The following is a 27,715-nucleotide window of genomic DNA, read 5'->3' as shown; positions in this document are numbered from 1 at the left end:
CATAAAAATATCTCTGCAGAGCACCTGAATGGAAAGATTTGATAAGCTCAGTTTGAATGCAATAACACATTTGACATTATCTGTAAACTGCTCCCTCTTAGTGACATAGCCCTAATTGTTCCACATTCAATGCCTTTGAAGTTCCACGCAATGGAGTTTGGTTTCAACACCCATAACGGCAAACGAAATCCTCTCCAAAAGGCACGAATCCACTCCCTCTCTCACTCTCATCCATACAGAAGCTGCTAGCTCAAACAGCTCTAGCAGGATGGGGTTTCAAAGAGCACACAGACAAGTGCTGACGCAAATGAGGAGGAAGTGTCTGGGCACTTGAGGATAGAATAAGAATATCTGATGAACCTCTCAACTGTGCGAAAATGATCACCCAGTGTCTCTCGCATACTCCAATGCTAAAATGATGTCAGTCGTATTTTTCTCACTTTGCTAGGAATGGCAAAGCTGAAGCAGCCACCCCTTGACAAATATGTAGATCCTCCTGGTAAGTGACCTGCATGGGGCGCTGATTGTGTCAGAAGGTACACAGGGCAGGGAGAGAAACAAAAGTCAAACACAAACATCATATTTTCTCTTTTATTTAAGATTTAGTCTTTTTTTCTTCCAGACCTGTAGAGAAGGTACAATTCCTTTAGCTCTTCATTTTAAACTTTCTTATAGTTTAGCATTGTGTAAAACCCATGGTTAAACAGTATTGGTTTCTTCTTGAACTTTAATTCACTTATTCCTTTTGAATACTGTTGAAATACTTAACAGTTGCCAGGAACCTACACAGTTGATAGAGGAATAAGACTGTTAAAAGAAAACGGAGAAGGAGGGGTGGGGAGAGTGTCTGGTGGGGTTACGAGGTCTCTGTATGAGAATCTGTGCATTGCTGTGTACTTTTGTTGCTTCAAGCACAGCTATCCCAGCATTCACAACCTACATGACAATAGCCAATCAATCACTCCAACAAGCCAGCAAGAGACTGAGACTGAGAAAAAGAAACTGGGACAAATACAAATAGCATGATTGTGTCTGCCAAACACAACCTCTCCGGTGGTATTTTCTTTTCTTTTAAACAAATATCAAATGATTTCCTGCAAAGATGCCAAATATAGATTAAAAAGGAACACCCACGGCGTCATTTTTTTTTCTTTGTAACCATTCAACCAGTTATTTACTTCACTGATGTCAAGAACTAACCAAACGTCGACTGAGGTGCCTCTCTCTGGTGCTTGGGACAGAGAGTAAAGCCTTGAACATTGAAAGAGTGTTTATGTATGGTGTTCGCTCAAAGCAATCCTCAACCTCTGGTTGCATTCATCTCTTATCTGTATTGCCTTGGACCTTATGTTCGTACTCATCTTGTTTCCTGAGGGTATGCAGCCCAAGAGTACATCTCGATAAGGCTTGGCCAGCACTTTGTGTCCTGTACCAGCTCTGCCTGTCTGGGTATACCCTATGGGCCAGAGCAGCTATGACAGGCACCACACAGTGGCACCCCATGCAACCTAAAACCTGCCCTACGTTTTCAAAGAGTCACACATCGTGTGCCTCTGCTCCTCAATATGTGGAGACACCCTTCTTCGCTTTTGCTGTGCACTGCCCTCTGATACAGAGGTTAACTACAGTGGCGCAATAACAGTGGAGGACCCACCTGTCGCTCAGTCGGTGGGAAGTTACTAGGTAAGGGCATGCCTCCTGAAAAGCTGCATCCACAAAGGAGTATGGTATGGGGCAGGCCCAACCTCTTCAGAGTTACAGCTCCTGATAACTGTATCCATGCAAGAACAACACTTAGGACTTTAAACCACTGCTCTCCTTTAACAGGAGCGTGGACAAGCGGAACATAAGAATTAAACTCCAATCAACCTTGGCGTAAATGCCTCTGCTTTTAGTTCTGTCCCTATCACGCTTTTGATCCATCAAAAATCACAGAAGTCAAGTACTCTAGTAATCAAAGTATCGAGGCCATGGTTTTTCTGACAGACGTCAACCTATTCAGAACCTTAGGGGCAAGCAGGAGGCAGCCCCTCCATCCTGCAGACAAATGGAGAACAAGAGCTGGTCTTTTTGGTATAGCTTTGAAGGCAGTCTTGTTATTCATTTCTTGTACCAGTTCTGCCATTTTAAAACACACATCATTCTCTTTCCACAGAATTCTCTGATTTCCTTTGTCCTGCACTTCATTTGAATAAAAAAAACGAACACTTTCAAGTACTGTCAGAGCTACAGTTTCTGCATAACCAACCACAATCCACATCCATGCTAGAATATTTCTCAATGTTCATTATGAAAGGCTTTTATTAAAACTTGTGTTTCTTCGTTCATTACTGTGTTCATGACATCATCAGGGATCCAGTGGGCTTAAAAAGGCAGGGCTGGGATAGAGTGCTTGGCCAACAACAACAAAAAAAATTAAACCAACAGAAACCAAACTAAGAAAGAAATAAAATGAGCTTAAACGATCAGAAGGAGGAAGAAAAAAAAGAATATATAATCTTGTTATTACTTTGTTAATAGTTTTGTATTCTGCGCTGATTTGCTTTTTGTGAGTGTGTGTGATTCTGTCGGGTTTTGACATGGTAAAGGGCGGGGTATACATTTTACTGTCCCTAGTGGCGGTCCAAGGCAGCACTCTGTAGCAGGTCTGTGGCTGCCTGCGCTGGGGGTCTGAAGGCGGTCTGGAAGCCAGGGGGAGGTGAGTGAAATTGGCTTATGGGATTGGTTGGGGCCTGGGAACCATATGGGGCCCAGCTGGCTCTGTGTAGAGGGACCTGGGCCCCAAAGGGCCCACTGTGAAGGGACTGAAGAGGTGCTGTGGAGCTGGAGGGGGCATCCATCTCTGTGAGGGCCTGCAGGGACTTGAGCCAATGGGGAGGATTCTCATCCTGGAGAGAGTCCAGACTGTTTCCCGAGGACGCTGGGATACCTGGAGGACAGTCCGATACAAGAAGAGAGGAAACAGTGAGAGGCTGGATAAGAGAAGGGTGGCAATGCAAAATACCCACACATGTCAGCTTCCTACATCACTCTTGCTAAATCAGTTTATATATGTAAAGTTTTGTCCCCCTCAGACATCTCTCCCTCACTTACCTGAAAGGTTTTTCCCTTTCCTTTTTTTTTTTTTTTTTTTTTTAACTGAGTACATGAAGTGCTAGGCATCTCACTTTCAGCATTACTGAAGACACTCATAAATAAATGGAGCTGCCATTATGAGCTTAATTACCAAAGAAACAAGACACTTCTTGGTGTTTTTGCTGTACTCAAGGAAGCTGAACCTTCCAGGCCCAGAGGTTGTGCTGCAAGTCATTAATTCCCAACCTCCTGTGGATGATGGATGTCTCCAGCAGCTCAATCCAAACACACAGACTGCGGGCATGACTTCCATGCAGATTCTCAAGTTAACCTCAGAATCCCCCAGACACAGCAGGCTGATTTTTTCAATATCAAATGACAACAGTTTGTGATAAAATGCTACTAAAATTTAAAGTCTCAACTAACCATCTGATCATGATTAAAGTATATCTGTAGCCCTTCTCTTCATTGCCATTCATCACATGTGAGAACTGGACTTCAGAAGTGTTAAGTCACATGATTCACGTGTTATGTAGTATGATTCATGTGGTGCCTTGTTTTTATCAGTATTACATAATGTTCTAATCACCAGAGGGGTTGTTTGGGCAGTAGTACATATCATTTGCATATAATCAGCACTATTTTTAAAATCACGCTGCAGAAGTGAAGTCCCACTGGCCCATAAATGTTCTGTGAGACTGGAATCATGTAAATGTACTAAATCACAGTGAATGTGGCCAATGTAGTCTCTGAGACACCAGGCAGTTTCATTCAGTTATGAAAGCTAAACGGCAGGCGCTAATGATACTCAGTGAGGGTATTGATTACAGGTACTTGGGCTGTGGAGTAGAATGATGTCAGATCTGTCTTTGTTGCTCTGTTTGTGGTCAAGATTGAAAAGCGAGTGAACATTGATCGATCCGTAACCCTTTTCTGCGGCCTTAAAATCTCCTTCAAATCTCTGCCGCTTCTAGTGGAAAGTAACTGGAAAGGATATATTACAATTTACAAAATGCATTTACATATTTATATCAACTACAAATATTCCTTTCTTTAAAATCAGTCATTTCACCAATGGTTTTCTCAGAATGACTGATCAATACAAGACACTATGTTCTGTCAAAGGTATGGCATGTGTTGTCCATGTTGACAATACATCGGTTATATGTTCTTGTCATCAAGTATGCAAGCTGTGCTCTTACTGCATCTTAGCACACGCACATCAGTGATCCTCATCACCCAACAGCTACACTTAACCATCCTGTTTTCAACCAACACCAGTTCCCATTACGTCAAAAAAAGTCTACAAAGATATCAATGCATCTTCAATCTCTCCTGAAGAACACAATTTCTATTTAAAAAAAAAAAAAAAAAAAAAAAAGGGAATGCTGTCACTTGATCGGAGACAGTTTGGATTTAACAGGGCCGTGGTTCAAAAAAACAAAAAAAAAAAACAAGGGAAAATTACTTTTCCAAAATGTGGTCATAACCCCTTCCACACATGCAGCTTTATCGTTATGGCTGTACGGTATCAGGGTCGCAGAACAGAAAGAGACAGCGCGTACGATCAAACCACAGGAAACGCATGCGTACATGTGCTGCTGAGGTGATGGTGTGTAAGCGGCATCACGCTGTTCCTGGCTCTAAGAGGGCTTCACATAAGGCTCTGCTGTCACTCCCTGCTCTCTCTCTCTCTCTCTCTCTCACTCTCTCTCACCCGTGATGATGGCAGGGTCCATCCAGCTGGCCGTGCCGTCCCAGCTCAGGCTGTGTGTCATCCCCCCTGAACTGGCTCCCACCCCTGTGTGGTTCACACTGGAGGACGATGACGAGGAAGAGGAGGAAGATGAGGAATTTTGCACCCCGCCGAAATTGATGTTAATGTTAGGGAGAAGCGCTCGCAGGCCGTCCTGCCACTCTTTCACGTTTATACTCTCTACTGTGCTGCTGTTTTCTGTGAGGAGGGAGACGACAGGACACACGTGAATGAGCGTGGTAGAAGAACAAAGGAGCTTTTTAATCCTAACATTTAGAGTTCACTCCAGTTTCACTACCCTTTTGTAATGAATTTCAGTTTCCCCTTGTTTCACTGTTTTCTACTGTTTGAACACAAAAAACAGGACAGTAGCAACAGGTTGAAAAGTGTATTAGATGCGAAAATGATTTAATATGAAAAGCGTTGGCAAAAAGTAAACACCTGCCCTGGAAGAACTGTACTGGCCTAAACGGAACATCAATAATCTCGATACTGCACCAGCAACTATTTGTTGCAGATGGACTGCAGATGAATAATGTATTTTAAGAGCTACATTCGGCTCAGCTAATACAACAGGTGTTTTGTAACTCCCTGATGACTCTGTTGGTCATGGTTAATGGACTAACAGTCAGTAACACTTTAAGTACTTCAGTTATCATTTTTAATTCCATTCTACATTTTTTTCACTATATCAAATTGAAGATGAAAAGACTGGCAGCTTAAATATTTCAGTAGTTCACTCACTGGATCAAGGCCAAAATAAACCAGATTTTTTTTTTTTTTCTCATAAAGCCAATAGGCTCCTGAAGCTCTCTTGAATCCAAAGGGAAAGACCAGACAAGGGAGAGGGGGAGGGACAGAGAGAGAGAAAGAAAGAAAAAGAGAGAGAGAGATTCAGCTAATCCTGACACTGCTGTATAATTCTAATACTTCAGGGCTTGACTTCAGGACACTGCGTTTCCCATAGCACCAACTAGCTGCCTGTGCCGCCTAAGGAAAATATAAAGAAAAATTGCACAACACAGTGGGCCTTCATATCTACCAGATGAAAGTCCAGAGGGACAAGTCTGAAATGAGAAAACAGCAGGTAGGAGAGAGGCCCTTGGACAGTTCTCGCCATAGCGCTACAAAAAACCCCAAAAAACAGCAATGCACTCTATGAATCTCACAACCACGATTATGCAGCACTGCTGTGCGGGAAACCAATCACACTTCCTCATGTCAAATGGACATTTGTCCATTCTGGATTGACTTGACAGGCCTTTGGTGCTTTGTTAGAGTGTCGGGGCTGCTGGGGGAGGGGGGGGGGGTGTCGTGCTGTTTTCTGCGCTGTCACACTGTGTGTGAGAGAACACTCTCCATTGACATGACTCTGCTTGACAGCATTCTCCAAATGGCGAACAGCCCTGCTAGCACAAAGCACTCGAAGAGCCACAAAGCAACCTCACAAAATTTCACCAAGCTTCAAAACTGGAAGGTGGCCAGTAACGTAACCAATTCTGCAGAGCCTACTTAAAGTGTTTAAAAATACATAAACTGCAGAATACATGCTTGAAGGACACCGTACAGGAACTTCTACTGATGATGAGAAATATGTTTTTTAAGCCAATTTCCCAGCAGTGCCTCAGCAGCTACTTTAACAGCTATTTCTTATAAGAGCTCTCATAGTTGGGCTATAAATTCAGTCAATATAAAACAGTTTGAGTAATACCTGTTGATGTTAGGTATCACCACAATGTTAAAAAAAAAAAATGCTGCTGACTAGGGCCCACCGAGTTTGCACACTGACCTACACCATAACAGTTAAAAAAAATAAATAAATAAGCACATTCACAACAGGTTGCATGTTCCTTTTGAATGTCTCCACAGATGTCTCTCATTTGACCATGCTCACCGTAGACAAGATGGAACAAATACAATAATCTTACAGTGACCTGCATGTGCGGATAAACAAAGAGCCTGATATTTTATTCATGTGGAATGAGAACAGGCTTCAGAATCTATTTCAACACATCTGAGAGGCCAAATTATTGAACATTACCCTGCTGGACTTCTTTCTTTGTGGCCTAATGCTTTTCTGGCCAGTTCCCTGGCCAAATGAGCCTTATTTTGTCTCCCTGTCCAATCGGGGCTGTCGCGATAACCGTGATACTGCAATACCGCGCAATTGACACGCCAACAGCAGGGGATGGCTAGCAACTGCCACAACCGCTATGTTCACCTTTTTTCTTTTTTTTTACCATGAAGCTAGGCCCTTCTTGTTTTACACTTTAATGCGTTCGCACGAAACTATTTCGGTTGAGAAAATAAAATTTAAATAGTTTCTTGTGTGCACAAGAAACTTGGATCATTTTTTTTCTCATGTCCCTTAATTTTTTTTTTTTTGCTCATGGCCCACAGGGGGCTATGTGTATTTGCATTTAAAAGATTTAGCATAGACAATTTGCTTTATTTTTGTAGGCGTACAGCTTACTTTGTGTTCTTATTGCCTCGTTGCCCTTCTGTGTTCTGCATCTAACATAGGGGCGGGCGATCCCAATTTGGCACATGATCTGCTTTTCAGGGGAATCGTTCAGATCGCATCATTAAATAAATAAATAACAGCGCTGTCCAAACCTTCCTACGCCACATGAGCTAAGCAAAGTGCGATTGTTTGTGACACAATCAGGACAATGCTCATTGGACGCACTACTCATCTTAGAGGTGTAACTTATTTTGTAAACAGAAGACAACATGGCGGACGGAGAAGACTTGGTGCCAAAAAAGGATCTGTTTCTGTAGTTTGGAAATGGTTTGGTTTCTCCCAATCAGATGTTCAGCAATCGAACGTTATCTGCAAAGTTTGCAGGGGAACTGCTGGGACGACTGGAGGTAATACCACAAATGTGTTCAACTATCTCAAATGAACACAACCCAAAGAACATGCCAAAAGTTTATCTTTGGCATCATTCATGCTATATTATCTTTAATCAGGTACAAATAGAAAACTTCAAAACCATTTATAGTTTGGTTGTAACTACCCCACATTTTAAAAGAGGTGAGAACAATTGTGATTGAGGTCATGGATCGTGACTCTACCCCAAAAGATCATCATAGGATCTTTTGGCCAACTGCCCACCCCTAAAACCATAAATAAGTATTTTGCTTGTTGTTTAATTCATTTGTTTTAAAACTGAGTCATCTTCGTCATTTGAACAGCAACAGTATACCTAATAATAGCCGAACAATACAGCTTATTTATACAGCACTAAAATCAGGATAAATGCAGTAATTAGAAAAAAAAAGGGGGGGGGGGGGTGGTAGTAATACTGTGTATCGCGCTGTTGAGCCACCCTAAATCAATTCCTCCACCGCCACAGCCCTGTGTCCAACTGCTGCATGAAGGCTGTTCAGTTGATCAGAGCTGGAATACTTAAACATACACACACACACTTGCGAAAATGCAGGGGGAAACATGCATGCACATTTTGTAGCTATCCATACATTACAAAACCAATAACAGAGCGAGTGCACGTGCCCATCAGTCTGTTTGTGCAGCTCTGGTCCGCCTCCTGAATAATGCAGTCAGCCGCCACTGCAGAGTGGCACCGGTGTCTTCAGAGGGACACCATTTTGAAACGGGAGCACATTTATCTTGCTTCCCACATCTCATTCAGAGGAGCACAAGAGAGGAGGAGGTCACAAATAAAAGGCTTGTCTTACCCACTGCTGTGTTTTAACGCAAACAGTGGGCAAATGTGGGTTAAAGATGCAAGAGTGCTACACTCACCAAAAAAAAAAAAAAACCCTTTAAACTAATATTCACCATCTTTGAACACTGACTTATTTGTTGAGGTCTGAAAATCAGACGAGATCATATGCACTCTGGCTACTGGCTCATCTCCAAAACCCTCCAAATACCAGGTTGGATGAATAAGCAAAACAAACAGTATGGAAAAACAAACCTATATGATGTTAATGTCACAAAGGCAGTCAATGAGACTGGCCAACACAACAACCATACAGATACATGACCATTGCCTTTTTCATAGGAGGCTTTCCAAAACTACACATTGCATATTATCATCGAGAAACGCGACACACTTAAGACAGAACACTGGACAGTTCTATTTGTCTCACTCCACTGACAACCACCAAGGCTACTGACAGTCAGTGGTTCACTGGCTCAACCAGTATAGCACTCTACGGACTTGCGGCTAAAATCAATGACTGTGGCACAGTTGAGATTTGAAGTCCCAGATGTAGGTCGCATAAAGGCTGTAAGTCAGAGCCTTTCTGTGTTCGGTGTACCACTCATGCTCCCAGCCTTTACATTCTTTAAAAGCTCTTGTCAGATAAAGGGAAATGATATTTATCTCAAATAGACACTACAGTAAATGGTCCAACATCAAAACTGAATTGACAGATCTTCCACAGAGTACCGTTAGTGTCATCGCACTGCGTCTCTGAGAGAGATAAAGACAGAAGCCTTCCACGGGTTTGTATATGGACATTTCCATTTCTGAACTTTTGGATTTAAAGAAGACTTGATTTAAAACTACAGGCTGAGGATACAGAGATATATAAAGCAACTTAAACACTGCACCCTCACACCAGTCGACGTGGATCAAGTCGCGGCCGTGCTGCTGAATGCGAGATGCCTTACAGCCAGAGGGAGAGGAACTCCAAGCTTTACTTATATGAACAAACCCAATGAAAGATTCATACCAGAGAGCTGTTCAAACTGCTTCAGGGCTCCAGAGCTCTAGAGGATTACAAGAGGTATAACATTTCTGTAAAATAAGACAGAAACCAAAAAAAAAAAAAAAAAAGCTTCTTGTTTGTTCTTCACATAGAGGTGAAGCTGTTATTATTACGGCTGTTATCACTCTAGGTTCTAGGTCTAGGCTGTTATTACTAACAGAGCTGTGCTGAGCTGTTCTCTGAGTATCACAGCTTTGTAGCTTGGTCAGGTTCAAATCAGGACTTAATAAAATGTCAAACAGTAGACTTTTTCCTCCAGGTCTGGCAAGGTAAACGTCTGGCTGGCACTGAGGGTACTTGCAGCTGCTGCACAGGCTGAGGTTCAGAAGCCATGGTTGTGTTCAATAAACCCATGAACTCTCTGAACACTCCGAGTTGAGCCTTCGTCTCAAATGGCTCACAGGCTAGTTCACAACCATACATTTAAAAGGCAAAATAAGACCAGTTATTATAAAGCACAGTGAGGCCACACGTTGTGTCTGACGTTATGAGTGACAAGCTATTTCTTTCACATTACCTGTGCGTGGGTGGCTTATGTAGGTACGGTCCTTTAATAATCCCCAGGCTGGATGTCCATTTTCATCATCTAGCCTTACATTTACTAAGGTTTTACAGGAAGATGCTGTATTGTACAATTAATTCTAGCTTATAATTAAGCTATTTTTGAAAACCACGCGTATCACATGACCACATCTGTGTCTGGTATAGTCAAAGACCAAAAAGATTTCAGTACAAGCTAAGCGGTAAACACCATGTTTGCCCTATCAATGCAATGTAAAGAGCCAAAGCAACCACAGCACTCTGAAGTCGTGAGGACCCCAATGACTTGACTATATCTCTGGCATTTTCCAGCACCGCGCACATTTTTCTCTGTGGTTCTGCCCTACCAGAACTGCATCATACTGCCACCTAATGGATAAGAGTGAGCCATGAGTCACCCATAATGCATTATACAAAGAAGCTTTAACATTTTGGGGTTTAACATATAATAAAAAACTGTCCACTTGATTTACAAGGACAAAACTGCACAGTGCTTTGCTGAGTGCTGAGTGCAGGACTGCATGGGCTTTACACATTTGATAAAATAGGAGACAAAATGCAAGCCAGCTCTTCTGTGGCTTGAATTTTTTTATTCTAACAGAATTTACTGACCCACTTAGGCAAGTAACCAGAGTCTGAAATTAGAGCTGGAATTCATAAAGCACCTCAGAATAGGAAATCAGTTCCAAATACTTCAGAATACTGCAAGTGATGCAATTTTGCTTCAGCCTTTGCACTGAGAAATTAAAGCTATCCACGAATACTTCCTACGGCTTAAACTAACTTGACCAAAACTCATGACACCTCTTGAGGTGGATACAGTACGTGGGAAACTGGTAGAGCACAGACAAAAGTCATCTTCAGAAGACAGCAACTGAGAGCAACAGCCATACTGCTACGCTAAGGCTTTTCCAGCAAAGAAACACTCGACAGACTTCAAAAGCGAGTCTTAAATGTGATATCACGGCATTTGGACAAAACCAGCAAAATGTGCCAAAGGCTGTTTCACTGTTTCCAACATCGCACAATACACCAAGAAACATTGTTTCTTTCACTACTCACTTAAATTAGGAATGAAATACTTTATGAATACCTTCTATCCCCAGGTCAGATTTCATCACTCTCCTAACCTTGCTTTTAGAATTCCTAGGAATAACCACGAGACGCTCCGAGAATACCAGCCCAGATGTCAAAACTGTGCCGTACTGAGTCGGCATCAAGGCGGAGGGAGGTCTACACAAATCGGACTGGTATCGGGATTTCTGATGTGGGATATTGAGAAAAGTTTTCCTAAGGAAATATTTCCTTCATTTCCCCAGGGGCTCCTCTGCTCACCTGTGATGGATATGCCTCCTAGTCCTGTGCTGGGGTGGTGCTGTGGTGGCAAACTCAAGTCCAAGAAGCCGCTGTGCTGAGCAGCGGGGGATGTGACGGCCGGCCCGGGGTTGGCCGTGTGGTTCAAGTGTGTGAGGTTATTGCGTGGGGGCATGGCCAGCCACGGGTGGCGGGAGGCCTGTGTCTGGCCGGGGAAACTGAAAGAGCTGTAGATGGCCCGATGCTGCAGCTGAGAGAAGCCCCGCGGTAACCCAGAGTTCGGCGGGAAGTGTGAAGACCCCACAGGGGGTAGTAGGGATGATTTGCCAATCAAGGAGGAAGAGGAGGGTGGGCCGTGGAGTGAGCTATGCAGGGGTCCTTGGGGGAGCCCTGCGGTTGAAGACAATGAGGCTTTGTCCTGCACGGAGAGCTCCTTTTCGATAAGGTCGGCCAGAGCCTTTCGAGTGATGTCGAACGGGTCGAATCCCAAGTCATCCTCCTGCTTGGAAGACGAGCCGAAGCCAAAGGCCGCTTGCCAGTCAGTGGAGGACGACACTGGTATAGTATCTGCCGCAGAGGAAAGATACAAATGCAGTTTTATATGACAGAAATCTTAAGCAGCCTCTAACAACCATCACCCAGATAATCGGAGAATGAGACCAATAAGCACAGTCAATTCAATCTGCTATGTCATGCCTTTGCAACAAACCACACTGAAGGCTGAGTTATGAATAACAAAAGATAATTGAGATGGCAAGCGACTGAAAATTTAGGGCAAACCTCAGAACGACTTTACATCTGTACGACGTAGACGACTAATTGTAAAACCACAAAATTGTAAAAAACATAAGTTTGTCAATGTGCTTGCGTCAATATCACATTTATCTACACAAGCGTATGACAACCTTCTGTTGTCAGTGGAGGGTGAACAGCAGCAGTGGTCTGCATATATGGGTTACTGATTTCACTGGTCTTACCTGAGGTGAAGAGGCTCTGTGGTTCAGGGGCTGTGGGCCAGTCTGTGTTGTTGTTGTGAGGGGAGCTGGGAAAGCCAGGAAGGCCACTGGGAATAGGGTTGGGGTGTCTGAAATTACTGTTGTCTGAGAAGAGCGACTGCGACTCAGCTGCTGCTCCTTCAAATGGCGAGCGTGCGGGGAGCTCTGCTACACTGATGGGGGCCACCAAACAGTGTTTGGTCAGGCCAGGAGGCGGCGATGGCGAGTCACTGGGGCAAGGGATCTGTTGAATGGAAAGGAGAGAAATGGGTTATGTATTTATGCGTTATAACACAGATCTACCTATCACTAAAGAGCAGAAGAGACAGAGAGAACTGATGCTGAGAGCTAAAAAAAAAAAAGCAAGTTTAGAAATCACTCACCAAGAAAATTAGAATGACTGACAAGAAAAAACATACAAGATATTTCCCAAAGATTACCTGTTGTGGTGTTTCTCCGTTTCCTATACTGATGGCTTCGGGAGCTTTGTCACTAGGGCTGCATGAGAGGAGACAGGTTAATTTTTGAAGAGTCAAGCTACCTTTTGGATTGCCCCTTTTTAAATGACAGACACTAAGGGAATACTATGGGACTACCTGGTGGGGTCACAGTTTGAAGAGAAGGGGGAGAGTGTGGTGATTGGGCCCAAGCCCAGGTCTGAGTCCGGCCCATCTGGGGTCATGTGTTCAGAGTCTGAGCCGCCATCCAAAGGCGGAGTCTTGCGGTGTTCTGAAAGCCCGTTGGCTGTCTTCCCTGTGGGTTGTAACGACGGCCAAGCATCTTTGTTGTTACTGTTGGGCCTGTGGAGAGACGGCAATATCAAGATGAGTGTGAGAAAGACTACGGGACAACAAGAGACAAGCAGAGTTACATAAATCAAGAGAGGAACAGACTGAGAGTGGAGGGTGTGGGGGATGATCTAAAGAAGAGAACAGAGAGACAAAATTTCATTTTAGTCAGAAGCTCTAGACATACTTTTAAGCAGAGAAAGAAAAGATCATGCTGAAGATAATCTGACCTGAGATGCTTCATGTTTCCTTTCAAAGGGAGAGCATTATCAATGGCAGGCTAACGGCTTCTGCTCAAAACTTCAGAGCTTCCATGAAAAAATGCAACAAGTAGAGCTGCCATACGCATTCCCAAATACAAACACTGACTGTGTACCTTTGCACAGAATTGGATTTGCCTTTTGTCTTGTCTCCTCCCCCTGTTGAGGTCTGTAAGAAGTTCGGGTTCATTTTGTAGAGCTCCTGCAGAAGTTTCTGTTCATATTCTTGATGTTTCCCAGCCTGAAATCAAACACACAGACACACACACACACACGCGCGCGCGCAGACACACACATAGTGACAGTTACTAAAAATGCTCAAGATACCTGAACATTTTCAGGCAAAAAAGAAAAGACACAATCATTTTAATACTCTTTAAACTTTACTCTCATTACCTGCATTTCTTCCTTTGTGAAACTAGCCGCCTCATCTCCCAGCTCATGTAAATACATACAGTCTGGTTTGGGGCACTGCATGCTTTTTAGAAAGTAACTGCAGTATTTTGTTGTACCTAAAGAGGCCTGTAGGATAGAAAAGCACTTTGTACAGTAAATCCATGGTAAAATATCCTCCTGATGGTACAGTAATCAAATAGCTGTAAATATTAAATAGCAAATAGCTTTTTGATGGAACTAATAGCCACCTTGTCTTTCCATGTCTGAAATGTCTATTTATGGAATACTTTCCTCTTAAACACCATCCCTAATAACCCCTATAATACCTACCTTCAGTGTTCTGCCATCAACGACTACATTGTTTACACACTGTATAGCTCGAAGGGCATCCTCCGACCGGATATAAGTGACATATGCACTGGCACTCGGACCCTGGAAGGCATGAAAATGTTTTTGTTTTTTTGTTTTTTTTAAACATCTCAAGTTGGCATTTTGTTTGAGACCAGACTCTTATGAAGCTCTTTATCAAAAACAGTCCAGTTACCTGTGAACCAGCGTATGACGTGCTGTTATTGATTACCACTTTATGGATCTTCCCAAATTTGCCAAAATACTCTGGCCTCTTTAGGACCTAGGACAAAGAGAGAAGAAGACAAGGAGGTCAGGTTAGGTCATCTGGACAAGAGAAGTGTCTGAGAAGGACACAGCCAGGACAGCTTGGAAAGGCAGAGACCTAATCGCACTGTTGCTTGAGGGCACTCAGTGGCAGATGTTTGAAAAGATGAAGCCATTAAGTTTCTCACTAAAGGAGAGATGCTGTTCTAATGGAAATATAAACACAAAGAGGGAAACCTGACGCAAAAATACAACCAAATCAAGACAAGAAAACTCATCTAACAACAGGCTACAAATAAAACGATAGTTTATGGGAGCTACTCCTGAGAGACACTACATCAGCCTGCTCCACAGTTAATAAAAAGTACATTAAGAAACATAAACCCATTAGCTTAACGTCACCTAAAATGTATGTGAGAATATACATGATCTCTTAAAAGAGTTTTGAAATGTTATAAATAAGGAAAAATACAATTCAAAAATATAAAAACATTGATAGAATATAAGCTCGGAGACAGAAGGCTCACAAGATAGCATTTCATGAACATGACTAGGCAAATAAATAAGAGAGTGGAAATGGCCCAGAACACAAGAGGCTGTAGGCCAGTGCTGTTTGAATGGTCTTTGACTGTGTAAATCAGTTTAGCTGAGCAATGTTTGAGATTCTAGTCACTCTCAAACTGTGACCAAGGCCTGGACATCTCTTTGTGGCCTTTGTTTCACTGAGGAACTCGCTTCTTCGCTTTTTTTTTTTTTATTCCTCCACTTCCGATCAACAGAGGATAGAGCAAAAACAAACTAGAGTGGAGAAAATACCACGGGAAATATTAAATTAAGGTAATTAAATGAATTTACCTGAAGAGGAACGAGACTAGTCTGAGAACTAAGTACCAGAACGACAACTCACATCTTTTACTGGAACGCAAAAGACAAAAAACACGGTTTCTTAGCAGAAAAGATCAAGTTGTACTGTTTGTACAAAAGCCCTTATGTGCCCTCTGTTCAAACATTTCAAAGGTTTGTACTTCTAATCTGCTTCTCACACTTTTGGAGTCAACAGTTTCTATTCTCTGGCTTTGTTTTTCACAGGAAATGAATTATATGTTCTGTGCTCAGAGCTATTCACAGTGCTTAACGTCACGCGTGACATCATAGAGGGGTGAGAGCAGGCCTGAAGGAGTCAATGTTTTTGTGGGCGTTTGGTGGACTGGCAGGCAGCAGGACTTCCACACTGCTGCCCGACTCCTTTTCTTTCACTTTATTCCTACACTATTATGTGTATTCACAGAGCAATGTTTCCAAAGCTGATATGTGGTATATCGTACCCACCTGCTTAGCATGATTTAAAATGCTCATGGAAAAAAAAAAACAAAAGTAAAATGCCTCTACCAGTACTGCAATGAGTAGACAATTCTCAAGGAATTTTACACAAATGTTGCATTCCATGAGGGGAATCTGAGAAGGGGAGTTGGTGGAGAAATTCATGGCACAGATCTGAAAACTTGACTCTGGCAGTCTGTCTTTTGGATGCTGGTCCATGTCTGTGCTTAAATGCAGGGAATCAGAGGAGGCGGAGGAGGAGGAGGAAGAGAAGCTCGTAGCCCCGTTTCACCCTGACCTTCACCTATCTAACAATTCTGGGGAAAATAACAGTACCTTCTTGGTGACATTACCATCTGTAGTTCCGAGCTGAATGATGTTTGTAAAAGGATGTTTACCTACTGACGACATGGGGATGTGTCTAGGCCAAGGTCTACAAAAACGTGCGTCTGTTCTGACTCACCTCTGGGTCAGCGAGCCTCTGTGACAGTCCCACCACAAACACCAGGTTCCTCTGGACAACACGAACGCTGGCCAGGTGCTTACGATTCTCAGTGATCTTCTGTTTCCGCTCGTTTTGCTTCTGTTTCTTCTCATTTTTTATCCGTTGCAGTTCCTCCTGGGACAGAGGCTTGTACACTGCTGGATCCTCGGGGTAGGGCTGCACCCAGAACAGGTAGACAGGAAAGAGGACAACTGGGACTTAAAACAGTGAAGTATGCATTTTTTCAAAATGGAACGAACCTGACTTCAGGATACGGACATACTGACCTGACAGCACAATCTACATTGAATCACTATTTCTCTCACAAACACTCGGGCAGTGCAATACAACTGGAAACAATGTACTGAGAGGAACAGATAGCGCGCCTGAACGGTCAAGAAAAAAGAATGCTCTACTGCTATCTAATAAACCTACAGTCTCAAATGTATTGTGGAGAATAAGACTAAAATTGCTTGTAAAGTACAGAGAATGGATGGAGAACAAGTCTTCATTCATGTATCGAAATACTAAGGAGACTTCCTTCCACTGATCTGCAGAAAAGCCAGATGAAGGCAAGAAACATCTGATAAGAAGAGAGAAAATGCTGTCACTCAAAAAAAGCACTTAAGCTCTGGAGCTTTGCTGTTCTTCAGAGTGAAACCTACGGCAGCTGTCAGGTGGTGATGAAATCACTCCCATCCTGAGGCAAAAGAACACGTGTGGATTTTTGTATTAAAGCTCGCTGCAATGTACGAGTCAAGTCATCAGAAACCCTTTCCCAAACCAAACCCCTGCTGAACTGCTCCTAAAAATAAAGCAATGCTTTACAAAAGAGCCATACAGAGCTCCTGGGGCAGATAACATAAAGGAGAATGTCTTTTAAATGTGATTCAGCAATGTCAGTCCTCTGTGAGGTGTTGCAGTGCCACTGGATACATCATATCAGTGTCACCTGAGAATAAAGCAGTGAGTGAGAGATTTCACATCTCCTCATCTGAGCCAAAAATACAGCATAATATAACTTGCTGATTTTATTCCTCACGGGAGCAACCAAAAGTGAAGAGCACCTGTGAAATGATGTGAAGATTAAATAAATGCACCACCCTTTTATTCATCCACCAGCAAACACATACCTGTTTTATCACAGGACCCTTATCACTCTCTTTAGGAGACTAAAAATGTGCTTGTCACAATAAAACATTTCTATATAACTGGAGGGTGCTGAATTCTGTCAAGTCTTCCTGTTAATTCTTTGTCTCCAAAGGTCAGTATTTCTGCTGCCGCTAATATCTGACCCCAGAGCCAGGGCTGAACAAATAACTGACTGCAAACCAAATACTGCCATTTGGTCTATTTTACTTTTATTTACTAGTCTCACAGGCAATCAATTATTAGAAGCAAAGTAACACAAAAAAAATTCTTATTAAGCAGATGGTTGATATGAGGCAGATGGACGTTGCTGATAAACTATGTACTCCACAAATAAATGGTAGCAATCAGTAGCATCCCCCTTGATGGTAACGTTTAGAGTAATCAGAGCTTCAGATATGAAGAGGAAAGAAATCTACCAGGAGAAAAGTAAGTGTTGAGAATATGACATCTGAGAGTAATGGCCTGATGCCAAAGAACAGCCTATCAGTGGTATGGTTGAATGTTTATTTTAGAATGTGGTGCAAATCGACAATGAGTCAATACAACCTTTTCTTTCAACACCTAAAAAAAGAACCACATTGTAGCATACAGTACCATAAAATAGAAAAAAAAAATTATACACACACATATACACACACACACACATATATGCGCCAGGAATTTGTAAATCGCTGATATATCTCAAGATAGATATGGGTTTGCTAGGTTCTTATAGGTAGTGTTTGTGAAGACAAAAATAAATAATCTGGACCTTCATACGTCTTTTTAGTCACAATATGTAGCAAACTGACTTCAGCTGTTTCTAAGAAGAGAAATTAGGATATAACTAAATCAATAACACATGGACAATTCTAAATGTAAATACCCAGTACACACAAAGGAAGGTGAAGGTGTGAAGATTTCCATATGAAAAAAAGAACAGGAGATGCAAAAAAGAAAATGAAAACTGAAAAGCAGGTTGAGTGAGAAACTGATGAGATGCGAAAGAGATCACTGCTGTTATCACATGTTTGGCAGTTTACCGTTCAAGCAGTAGACAGTGGCTAAACCTAGCTAACCAAACATGTTTAGTCAGATGCACTGGAAGCTGCCCGGAAACAACTAGTGGAGACAGATGGAATCTCCATTTAGCACCAAAACCATCAAACCAATTTGACCCACGGCCATTCGGGTGCTTTGGGCATTACCTTTCTGCAGGCAGGGCAGAGGCCGTTCTCATCTGTGCGTATGCGATGCCAGCAGAAGCGGCAGATCTGATAGCCACAGGTGCAGGGGAAGAAGTTGACATCGTCAATCTCCAGGGGCTCCATGCACAGGGGGCACTCCATGGGGTCGTCCTTCACCTCCGGGCTGCGGGACATCCTATGGCACAGCACAAAGAGAACTAGGGTGCGGGGCTGGAGCTTGTGGTCACGTTGCTGAAGGTGGGCTAAGTTCACAGCTGGAGAAGGAAGAGAAAACAAACAAGGTTAAAATCTGACCTTGTGAAAAAATCTCACTGGTTCTGACAGAGATGAGTCACCACAAACGCAAACTCATTTGACAGCAGAAACTGAAATTTCTAAACTAGCCTAGTGAGAAATTTGAATTTGCTCAGGAAAATATTAAAGCTCAGGAATCTGTTTCACTCTATAAATTTGCTGATGACAGAGTACACATAACCCATATTCTCCAGAAGCATTATTGTCAGAGTATGTGATTCTGTGCATAAAGGGATTGCATGGTAGGAGCTTTGTTTTGAGAGTTGATGAGGGTGAGAATACATGCACAAGAGACAAGGAGAAATAAGCTGCATGTAAAACAGGAACTGACCATCACAATGGCTGTCAGAAATAACAGCGAAAATAAGTAATCTGTGCACTTAGAGGACCAGCATACAGGCTTGCCATCTAAGCATGCACCTGCAGATTCAGCAAAACTCATTCCACAAAACCCGTTACAAATTTGAGGTTTTAGAGCCAGAAAGTCTCAGGCTCAACAATAAGAGGTTTCTGTTTTCTACGGGGGACAAAGCAACTTAAGGTCTAATTTGATGCATCTTCAGTCCTTTGTGTTTTCACAAAGTCCACGGTTCTCTCTTTGCAATGTAATGTCATGGGCTAAGAACAATGTGATGCTCAAACAACATATTATTTAAGCTATGCATTAGGACAGATTAGTGCATTAGTGCTATACTAGTATAGCATATCAACAGATCCAAGTCTTGAATCCCTCAGAGCAAACTTTGTCATAATTCGAAAAAAAATTCCAGTGATATTTTTTTTATCTCCTCTAAGCACCATGAGGAGTAGTTCAGCATTATGCAATTCAAAAAAAAAAGAAACACACACACACACACACACACAGGTTTGTGAGAAAATCATTACTTGTGTTATCGTAACAGTTACAGTGAAGTCAACTACACCCATGTCCTGTCAGGGGTTGTGATTTTGGACAGCTCACACCAAAACTCTTAAACACTTCTTTATTTGTTGCAGAGTTGGCTCTTGATTCAGGGCCCATTTGGCTTATCAAGCCAGCAAAACAAAATAAAAGGAACCACAATATATGTCCATTAACCTCCTAATGGGTATACATGTGTGTGAGAGACAAAGTGGAGACAGAGACACACACATAACAAAGAAGCCGGAACACACTACCTTCACCCTTCAGCTGGGACTCAGACTGGCTTGTTTAACCCAATTTACTTTCACAAAAAGAAGCTTGTACAATAATGAATGGAAGAGGCCCAAAGCACTTTCTTTAATTTATTTGTATCTTAGTGATTTACACCACAAGATTCAGAGAGCACTTTTAATTAAAGTGAGCTGAGGGTTTTTATTTGTTTATATCTCATTCAGTTTCAGATAATCCACCACTGTGTGGGCTGCATTCAGTCCAGTCCATGTCCAGTTCTGTGATGTGTCTGCTAGCTAGGGTTTGTTGAGGGTTTAACCAGGGCACCCCCCCCCCCCTCTGTGTACTTAGATGACACTGCTTCCCTTCAGTCTGTTTGTATGTAACCAGCTGTGCTTCTCTCATGGATCACTCCATCATAAACCACACAGAAATGTGGTTTTCCTCACCCGCCATCTCAAATTGTTCTCAAATGGTTTTTATTTTGCAAAAATATAATTTGATATGTGAAATATTACGGTAATATTACAGAATTCCAAAATATTCAGTTTAGTTTCCATAATCTGACTTTTCCCCCAACCTCTTCCCTGACAACAGATCCATTCACATACCTCATCCTAAGCCCACCCAATCAGTACTCTTATGACGATCAAACAGCATGACGCTCCAGCCTGAGGAACTCCTCTCTTATCTCTCTCCAACTCTAAAAAATCATTTGGATTTTGTAAGAGAACAAAGTCAGAGCTTTCACTTGTCACAGCACAGTACATGACTCATCTGTTATACTCATCACATAATTACATAAAGACTGGATGACTAAACCAAGCGAGTCGTCATCCAAACTAGAGATGCGGGATAGTGGGTTAAACAACGCTCAGCAGACAACAGGCTACACAAACTGCTACGGATCCATCATTGGCAGGCTTGAAACCAGTCATGTTGAACAGCACACTGGTTGTGACATTAGCCTTGTATCCCAGCCACGAGCACCTCAAAATGACTTGCCCATAGTAAGGGATATGCACCACTCAAGATGGGGTGCGATGGTGTCCGTGAGACCTGTCGCTGTAGGGGGAGAGCGCCAAGTGAGCCAAGAAGGGAGAGAGGGAAAGAGGAGTGGCCAGCTAAAAATAACCTGTCCTGGTCACAGACTGAGGAGGAGGAGTCTATCTCCTGCTTCTCACTTTAAAGGGAAGAGGAGATGTGAACAAGGGCCTGGCTTGCCCCTCCCACCCCTGCCTGGTATACATGTAGGGTCATCAGTGTTTCCTTAGGCTAAAGAGTTTGGAGCAGCCCAGTTAGTCTGGCAGCTTGCGCTTCTTTTGACTTGGTAGCATGCCCGTATGGAATTAGCACCAGTGTGCAAGAGGGGTGTTTTTAAAAGTTGTACTGTTTATCGCTGGCCCAAGCAGCCCTCTAGTAAGCTTTGTCTGTCACCGGGATTCCCTGTATGACTGAAGGGGAGATCTCTCCCCATGACTTCACCACATCTGCTTTGGCTAATGAGAGCTCTGAAGAAGCTCCAGTCGGTGTGTAATGTACTGCATGCTGTCCAGAGCCAAAACAAAACCTGAAATCATTCCATTTAGAAAACAGCCCCACAGACAAATAACAGGCATAATCCCGCACATGCGTACAGAGAGAGAGATGTGCTATACTTCCTCCACTTGGGCTTAGGATGTGATGTTTTAGGAGTCATTCCAGGTCAAACAAACATAAAAAGAAGTGCAAAAAAACGCAACGCAACCCAACCAAGTGACCTTTGAACTACAGTCTTCACATGGACATGGAGGGGTACAGAAAAATAAATATTCCAGAAGGTTCCATTTCTTATTTAACCTACACTATATCTGTGATAAGAGGAGGGAAAAACAAACCAGCAAGTGCGTAATCATACCCCACAGCTACAGAGACAGCAAAACATCTGCAGACACTCCATTCAGACTGAGTGCAAGGTGAGCACAGGACATTAACGCAACCCACATGACAATGGGAAAATGCAGACAGAGAAATACCAATACATGCAGCTCAAGTCAGTTTCTGGCAACAGACAAGCTTTTTATGTGTACATTAACTCCAGGTGCCAGACCTCTGCAGAGAAGTCTGGGGCTGAAAGCTCCACTGTCCCCTGTCATGGGTCACAGTTTATGTAGGCCAAGGCCCCATAAAAACACTCACTTACATTCCCACGCACTCGGTTTCCTCAGGCTATGCACTGTAAACAGCCAGGAGGGTGTAAATTCTGCTATTATCAGAAGCAGCTTCAAAAACAGTTCAATTGCTCTTAGATGATGAACTGGAGGAGTAAGGCTACGAAATGGTAAGAAGCTATGACGAGCTGAATCTGACATCTAATCAAAGCCTATGCAGAGAATGGGTTTAGAGAATGGGCTCACTGCCAGTGTGTCTCCAAGTGAGACACTTAACCTAGAGGTTGGGCCAGAGGCATCTGACCTCTGATAAAGACAGTACTAACTGTAAATTGCACAGCATATAAAAAAAAAAAAGAAACTGTGAGGAGCGGGATTATTGAGAAACAGGACAGTTCTGTTTACATAGTTAAGAACAAGCTGTTTTAACATTTGTGTTCAACAAGGGGCACTTTGAGGTTACCCTCACTAAACTGTGAAGATCTGCGCAGCGACAATGTGTGACAATGCGGTAAGGCTTTCTTAAAGGTCACGTGAGCTTGGGCCACTATAGGGCTGGACATCTTCCTCTCGCGTTTCTGCAACAAGAGCAAAATACGGCCCATTTGTAACACTTGCTAACATTCGCACCTTCAAGGGTGAAGAGATATAAAGTTACAAAAAGATCATATGTAATGCAAAAAACACAACTGTTTTTCCTCAGCAATATCAGAACCCTACCCTTTAATAATGGATAAATATATGCAAATGCCCAAATAAACTGTAGAAGCAGATCGAAACATATCACAGCTTATAAGTCTAACAAACGACATATGCGGTTTCTTTGACCCCTGTTCATTTGGTGTAGCTGCTTGTGACCAATGAGTCCAAGAGGAAGTAAAGATGTGACGTAAATAACACAAAGGCTGAAAGCTGTCACAGCTTCTTTTGACTTTGCAGATGATTTGAATGCTAAGACCCACTGGTACAAGTGATTACTGGCAAGGATGCCTGACAAGAGGCCCAAGATCTATGAATCAGAGACCAAAAACCAGTAATCAGAAACAGCTTCTCATCCTCTGTTAATAGCATGGTAATTCTCTCCTGTTTTACTTGTGACTTTACAGTTATCATCAGTTTTTCAGACATTTGAATGTATAGTTGCTGGTAAGGCAAAAACAGCTCTATGTCGATTTTGAGTCATACTGATATACTACCATAGGACTGCTAAAGCCTCCATCACCACCATAGGACTGCTAAAGCCTCCATCACCACCATAGGACTGCTAAAGCTTCCATCACCATCATAGGATTGCTTAAGCTTCCATCAACATTGGAAGCCCTTTCACTTACAAAACACATCCATGTGTCATTTGAGACAAATATTTAATATATCACAACGGCCATTTGAACTGAACAAAAATAACTGTCATTTAATTGCTGTCTATGACTGTATTTCACAGTGATTTCTGAACATAGTGCTGTCTACAGTGCACTGTCAGAATTTATGCAGCACAAACCCTACTTATCAATGCCTGGCTGACTGTTTAAATAAATTCTAGATGATAATGAAGCAGAGTATGGGTCTGGAGTAAGACACACAGAATCAGATTCTGATGAATTAACAATAACATAACAACTATCCTACTTGTGTCTCCTAAAATCAAATTTGTGTCTGATCATATTTAGAGACACAATCAATGAGAAAATGACAATTCCATAGCCTCTAATTTAGAAGCACAATAACTGAAAGTCTTATCAGAGGCCAAAAGAACAAACTACAAGAACAAGAGGCCAAAAGAACAAGCAGACGTCTTGTGGGTTCGGCTGGAACAAATGGAAGACTGTTCTGCACCAAATGAACTCTTTATTATAGTAAGCAAATTTATGTAACAGTCCCCCTTGGAGCCTGAGCCATATCCATGCAACTAAAGACTACAGCAGGTGCCGCCTGGGAATAGTGTCAGGTATCAACAATGACCCTTGCCAAAACGAGGCTCGTAATGTCTCTGGCACAAACAATATATGACAGAGCACAACGCCACCCCAGTCTAAAACGGTCAGAATTTCTCTCTTCCAGAACACTTTAGACATTTCTCTGTCTGGCTGTGACATTGTACTCCAGCACTAGTCTCCTCCAGGAGAGTCATCAGATGGACAGACTTTTACTCCAATCCTACACACCCAATTGGGCTAATCATGAACCAGAGGAAACTCTGAATATTGCTCTTGGATATATATATAGAGAGAGAGAGAGGGAAAGAAAGAGAGAGATAGATAGATAGACAGACAGATAGCTTTTAGATATAGATGTATATATTTAAACCTAAAAACAAAGTCTTGCAAGACTTTGTGTGGGACTCCAGGAGAAGGTCTGCCAACCCTGGTACAGAACAGAGGGTAGTCAGTCAAATGTTTGTTGCTGTGGGAGAGACTGAGGTTTGACAAAAAGCAATGTCACAGGACAGATACAGTCAATTCCAATTTTGCTCAAAATGCAGGCCTCCTGTAATATCAGGGAGTCTGTTTCATTACGGCTCTTTAGGCTTGGTTTGGTAATAACTGGTTTTTACAACACTAACATGATGCAACCTCTTCTCTTATCTATTTTCAATAAGTACTACTTTCTGTTCAAGCCTGAATTATGACAACGTCCTTCTCCACGGTTTAAGGAGGCTTTACTGCATTTAAGTAATTGCAGAGCTCTTTCTAGAACAAACAAAAGTTTCAGAGACCAATTAACAATTTTATTGAGACTGACATGGCTTTTCAAAGATTTGCTCCTCTAATCAAAACAAATGCTCATTCAGGAAAAGAAAACCGCCAATATATATTACTATGAAGAAACATGGGTACACCGTTGATGCCTGTATGTCTCTGGGGAAAAACAACCAATATCGGTGCAACAAAAAAACAGTTTAACATTAAACGTTGTGGCAAATGTAGTGAATGGATCATATAGTGAGACTGCACACAATGACATCCTCAGCACTGCTTTTCTAAGTCAGTGATCTGAACGTAGTTCCATCTTAACATGTAATGTCTGAGAACACTGTATCTTGATCTGTTAATGTAACGCAGGTTGTGAATCACTGGCAAGGGCTACGCAAAGGGACAAGTAACGCTGACACCAAGTTACACGGAAGCAGGTTTTCAGTATTCAGCAAGAGGGTAAATTTCAACTTAGTCTTTACATTTTAGCAACCTAAATTCTATTCAGTGCGCGGCAGCGTCACAAGGTACCACAAGTTAGATCGCACCTTACGTTACTGTTGCCATCGAAGGTTAGTGAGATATCCTAGCAAGCTGGCAATGGGTGGAGGGAACTAGCTTACGCTAAATTAGCAAACAATCTTGTGGGACAAATTACTGAGGTGAGATGTCCACGTAACTGACTGTGTACACAATTCAACACGACTACTCGCTGACGCAGATGTCTAAGCATTCGCTTCGCTTTCACGTTCGATGTGTTTTGCACTCAGCCAAAAGTCGGTCAAGTGACCAACTGACAAGGATGTTGCTAGCTGATGAGTCTAGTTGGAGCTAGCTAGGTTGGGTTACCAGATCTGCTCGAGTATCCGGCTATACAGTATGCAACTCAGGGAAGCAGCTGAACACTAAGACATCATGTGTCTAAACTCAACCGCTAAGAGAAATAACTAGTTTCGATTAGTCTCACAACATAGATGCACAACTTTGCAAAAGATCTATAAAAGTACGTGAAGAGGCGGCAAGCTGCGAAGCTAACTTAGCTAGCTAGCTACTAACCTAGCTTAAAAGCTAACCAGGCGTTCAGTTCTCATAGCATCGAGGCCTGTACTTCCCCGGCAAAGCCTCCGAATTGCCTCAAATTGACCCTACACTTTGACACAATTTATGATTTATACAATTTCAGAGTCACAGGTAACTAGTGAAAGGCTTGTACATGATTACTTTGATTATAGCCACTCACTCTTCTATACTTGACTTTTGATATTCCTGAAAGGTATCTAACTGGAGCACGGCGATACTAGTTTGTGTGATACTCACCCTCTCTATATCTGCTGGGATTCCTCTCCGAGGGATTTCACGCCAAATTGGGTGGGGATATATTATTTTTATAAACTGCCCAGGTTTCTGAACACAGACACCTTCAACTCTTTTAGAGGCTGTTTTCCGCTTTTAAGAGACTTGTTGAGATAACGCCAAGCTCTGTCTTTTCGCCTCTATGTACACAGCGGCAGCACCTTCAAACCACCATCTTACATTGTGAAAGGGAGGAGGGAGGGGGAAACAGTTTGTAACTCAGTGCGCACGCGCATATGTCTTCATGGGTAACGTAGTGCCAATCAGCTGCATTCTTTACGTTATCGTGACAAGATCCCCAATACCAGACACTATCTAAACAATAAACTGTCTGTACGCTTTAAAGGCCAGACCCTGTGTTGATTTAACAAAAATGACGTACTGACATCTATCTGAGTTGTACTAATCCCATGGAGTTTTTGTAAATTATGTGTGTAATTAGGGCACTGCTTAGATTGCTTGAGAACGGTGTTACGTATGTTTGGTGATCAAAACTAGGGAAACCTAGTAGGCTGGGAAACTAAACCGTCTCAGTAAGTTTTCCGAGCTGTCAACAAATATGTTACATCTCGTATTTCCCATATATGACTCATTTTAAACACTAATTCAAGCGGTGAGATACAACCAACACACATATAAAATATATACTAGTGTACTATCAGTTGTAAAAGTATATACATTTTCAGGAAATATAAGTGGTCAACAAAGGTATTTTCAGACCACAAATCAGATAATTTGTCTTGTGGTGTAACACCACTTATAATGGAAAAATAATTAAAATGTTCTTTAAATTTTAAGAGCAGATCATATCCACTGAAGAAATAGATAACCTTTTCAACACATAATCACATATATTCCACATATCTACCAAATGTTAAGTTATTTTTTGACAAATTTCTTCACATGCCAGCATTTTTGCCTCATAACTCATAGAGAGTTGTAGTATGTTCAAATCCTGAAAATGTTTCATATTCTTAATATGCAATAGGCAGTCTTATGTTAAATATTTTGATGACGCAGAATGAAAGTAACAATGTAATGTAACAGTGTAATTCAGTTTGAGGTCTTAATTTTTTTTAATGAATTATAAGAAAGATAAAAATGTTAATTATCTGCAAAAAAGAATGAACAATGAACATAAATGTAGTGAACAATTAACACAATGAACATAAACATTATCATTAATCAAACCCATTTTCATTTGTTATCTTCCCCTCCTTCTATTTATTTGTTTCCCCAATCATTTCATCTCTCTCTCCCCTCCTTTCTTCTCCCACTCCACTCCTCCACTTCTTCCTTGTCCTTTCCAGCTTCTCCACTGCATTTTCCTCCAGTCTATTTGCAGCCTACTTCTCCAGTTCTTTTACTTTATTCAAATGTATTTAACCTTTGGCCCTCTTTTCATTATATCTGATAATAATTCAGACAGAAAGCTGCTACTAAATATATTCAACACAACATGAGTACA

At 42.1% G+C, this 27,715-nt stretch overlaps 1 protein-coding gene across 2 annotated transcripts; it reads right to left on the bottom strand.

The window, feature by feature from the left end:
• Window positions 1-618: 618 nt before the first annotated feature.
• cnot4b (CCR4-NOT transcription complex, subunit 4b) lies at window positions 619-26,407 on the bottom strand. 2 transcript variants are annotated; one of them, XM_030769573.1, is made up of 13 exons: window positions 26,212-26,407; window positions 18,626-18,879; window positions 16,266-16,463; window positions 14,412-14,498; window positions 14,198-14,299; window positions 13,868-13,993; window positions 13,588-13,712; window positions 13,020-13,223; window positions 12,864-12,921; window positions 12,406-12,667; window positions 11,450-11,995; window positions 4,793-5,029; window positions 619-2,929 (listed from the first exon to the last, which is right to left on the bottom strand). In XM_030769573.1, exons 2-13 carry the CDS (start codon window positions 18,797-18,799, stop codon window positions 2,613-2,615), a joined length of 2,436 nt encoding a protein of 811 aa, XP_030625433.1. In that variant the 5' UTR covers window positions 18,800-18,879; window positions 26,212-26,407; the 3' UTR covers window positions 619-2,612. The 2 variants fall into 2 exon arrangements, with proteins under 2 accessions (XP_030625433.1, XP_030625441.1); XM_030769581.1 differs by lacking the exon at window positions 4,793-5,029.
• Between the last annotated feature and the right edge of the window lie 1,308 nt (window positions 26,408-27,715).

Source organism: Chanos chanos, chromosome 1 (assembly GCF_902362185.1).
Source record: "Chanos chanos chromosome 1, fChaCha1.1, whole genome shotgun sequence".
Classification (NCBI taxonomy): domain Eukaryota; kingdom Metazoa; phylum Chordata; class Actinopteri; order Gonorynchiformes; family Chanidae; genus Chanos; species Chanos chanos.
Note: the sequence above shows the minus strand (reverse complement) of the source record. Positions and strands in the feature narration are given on the sequence as shown.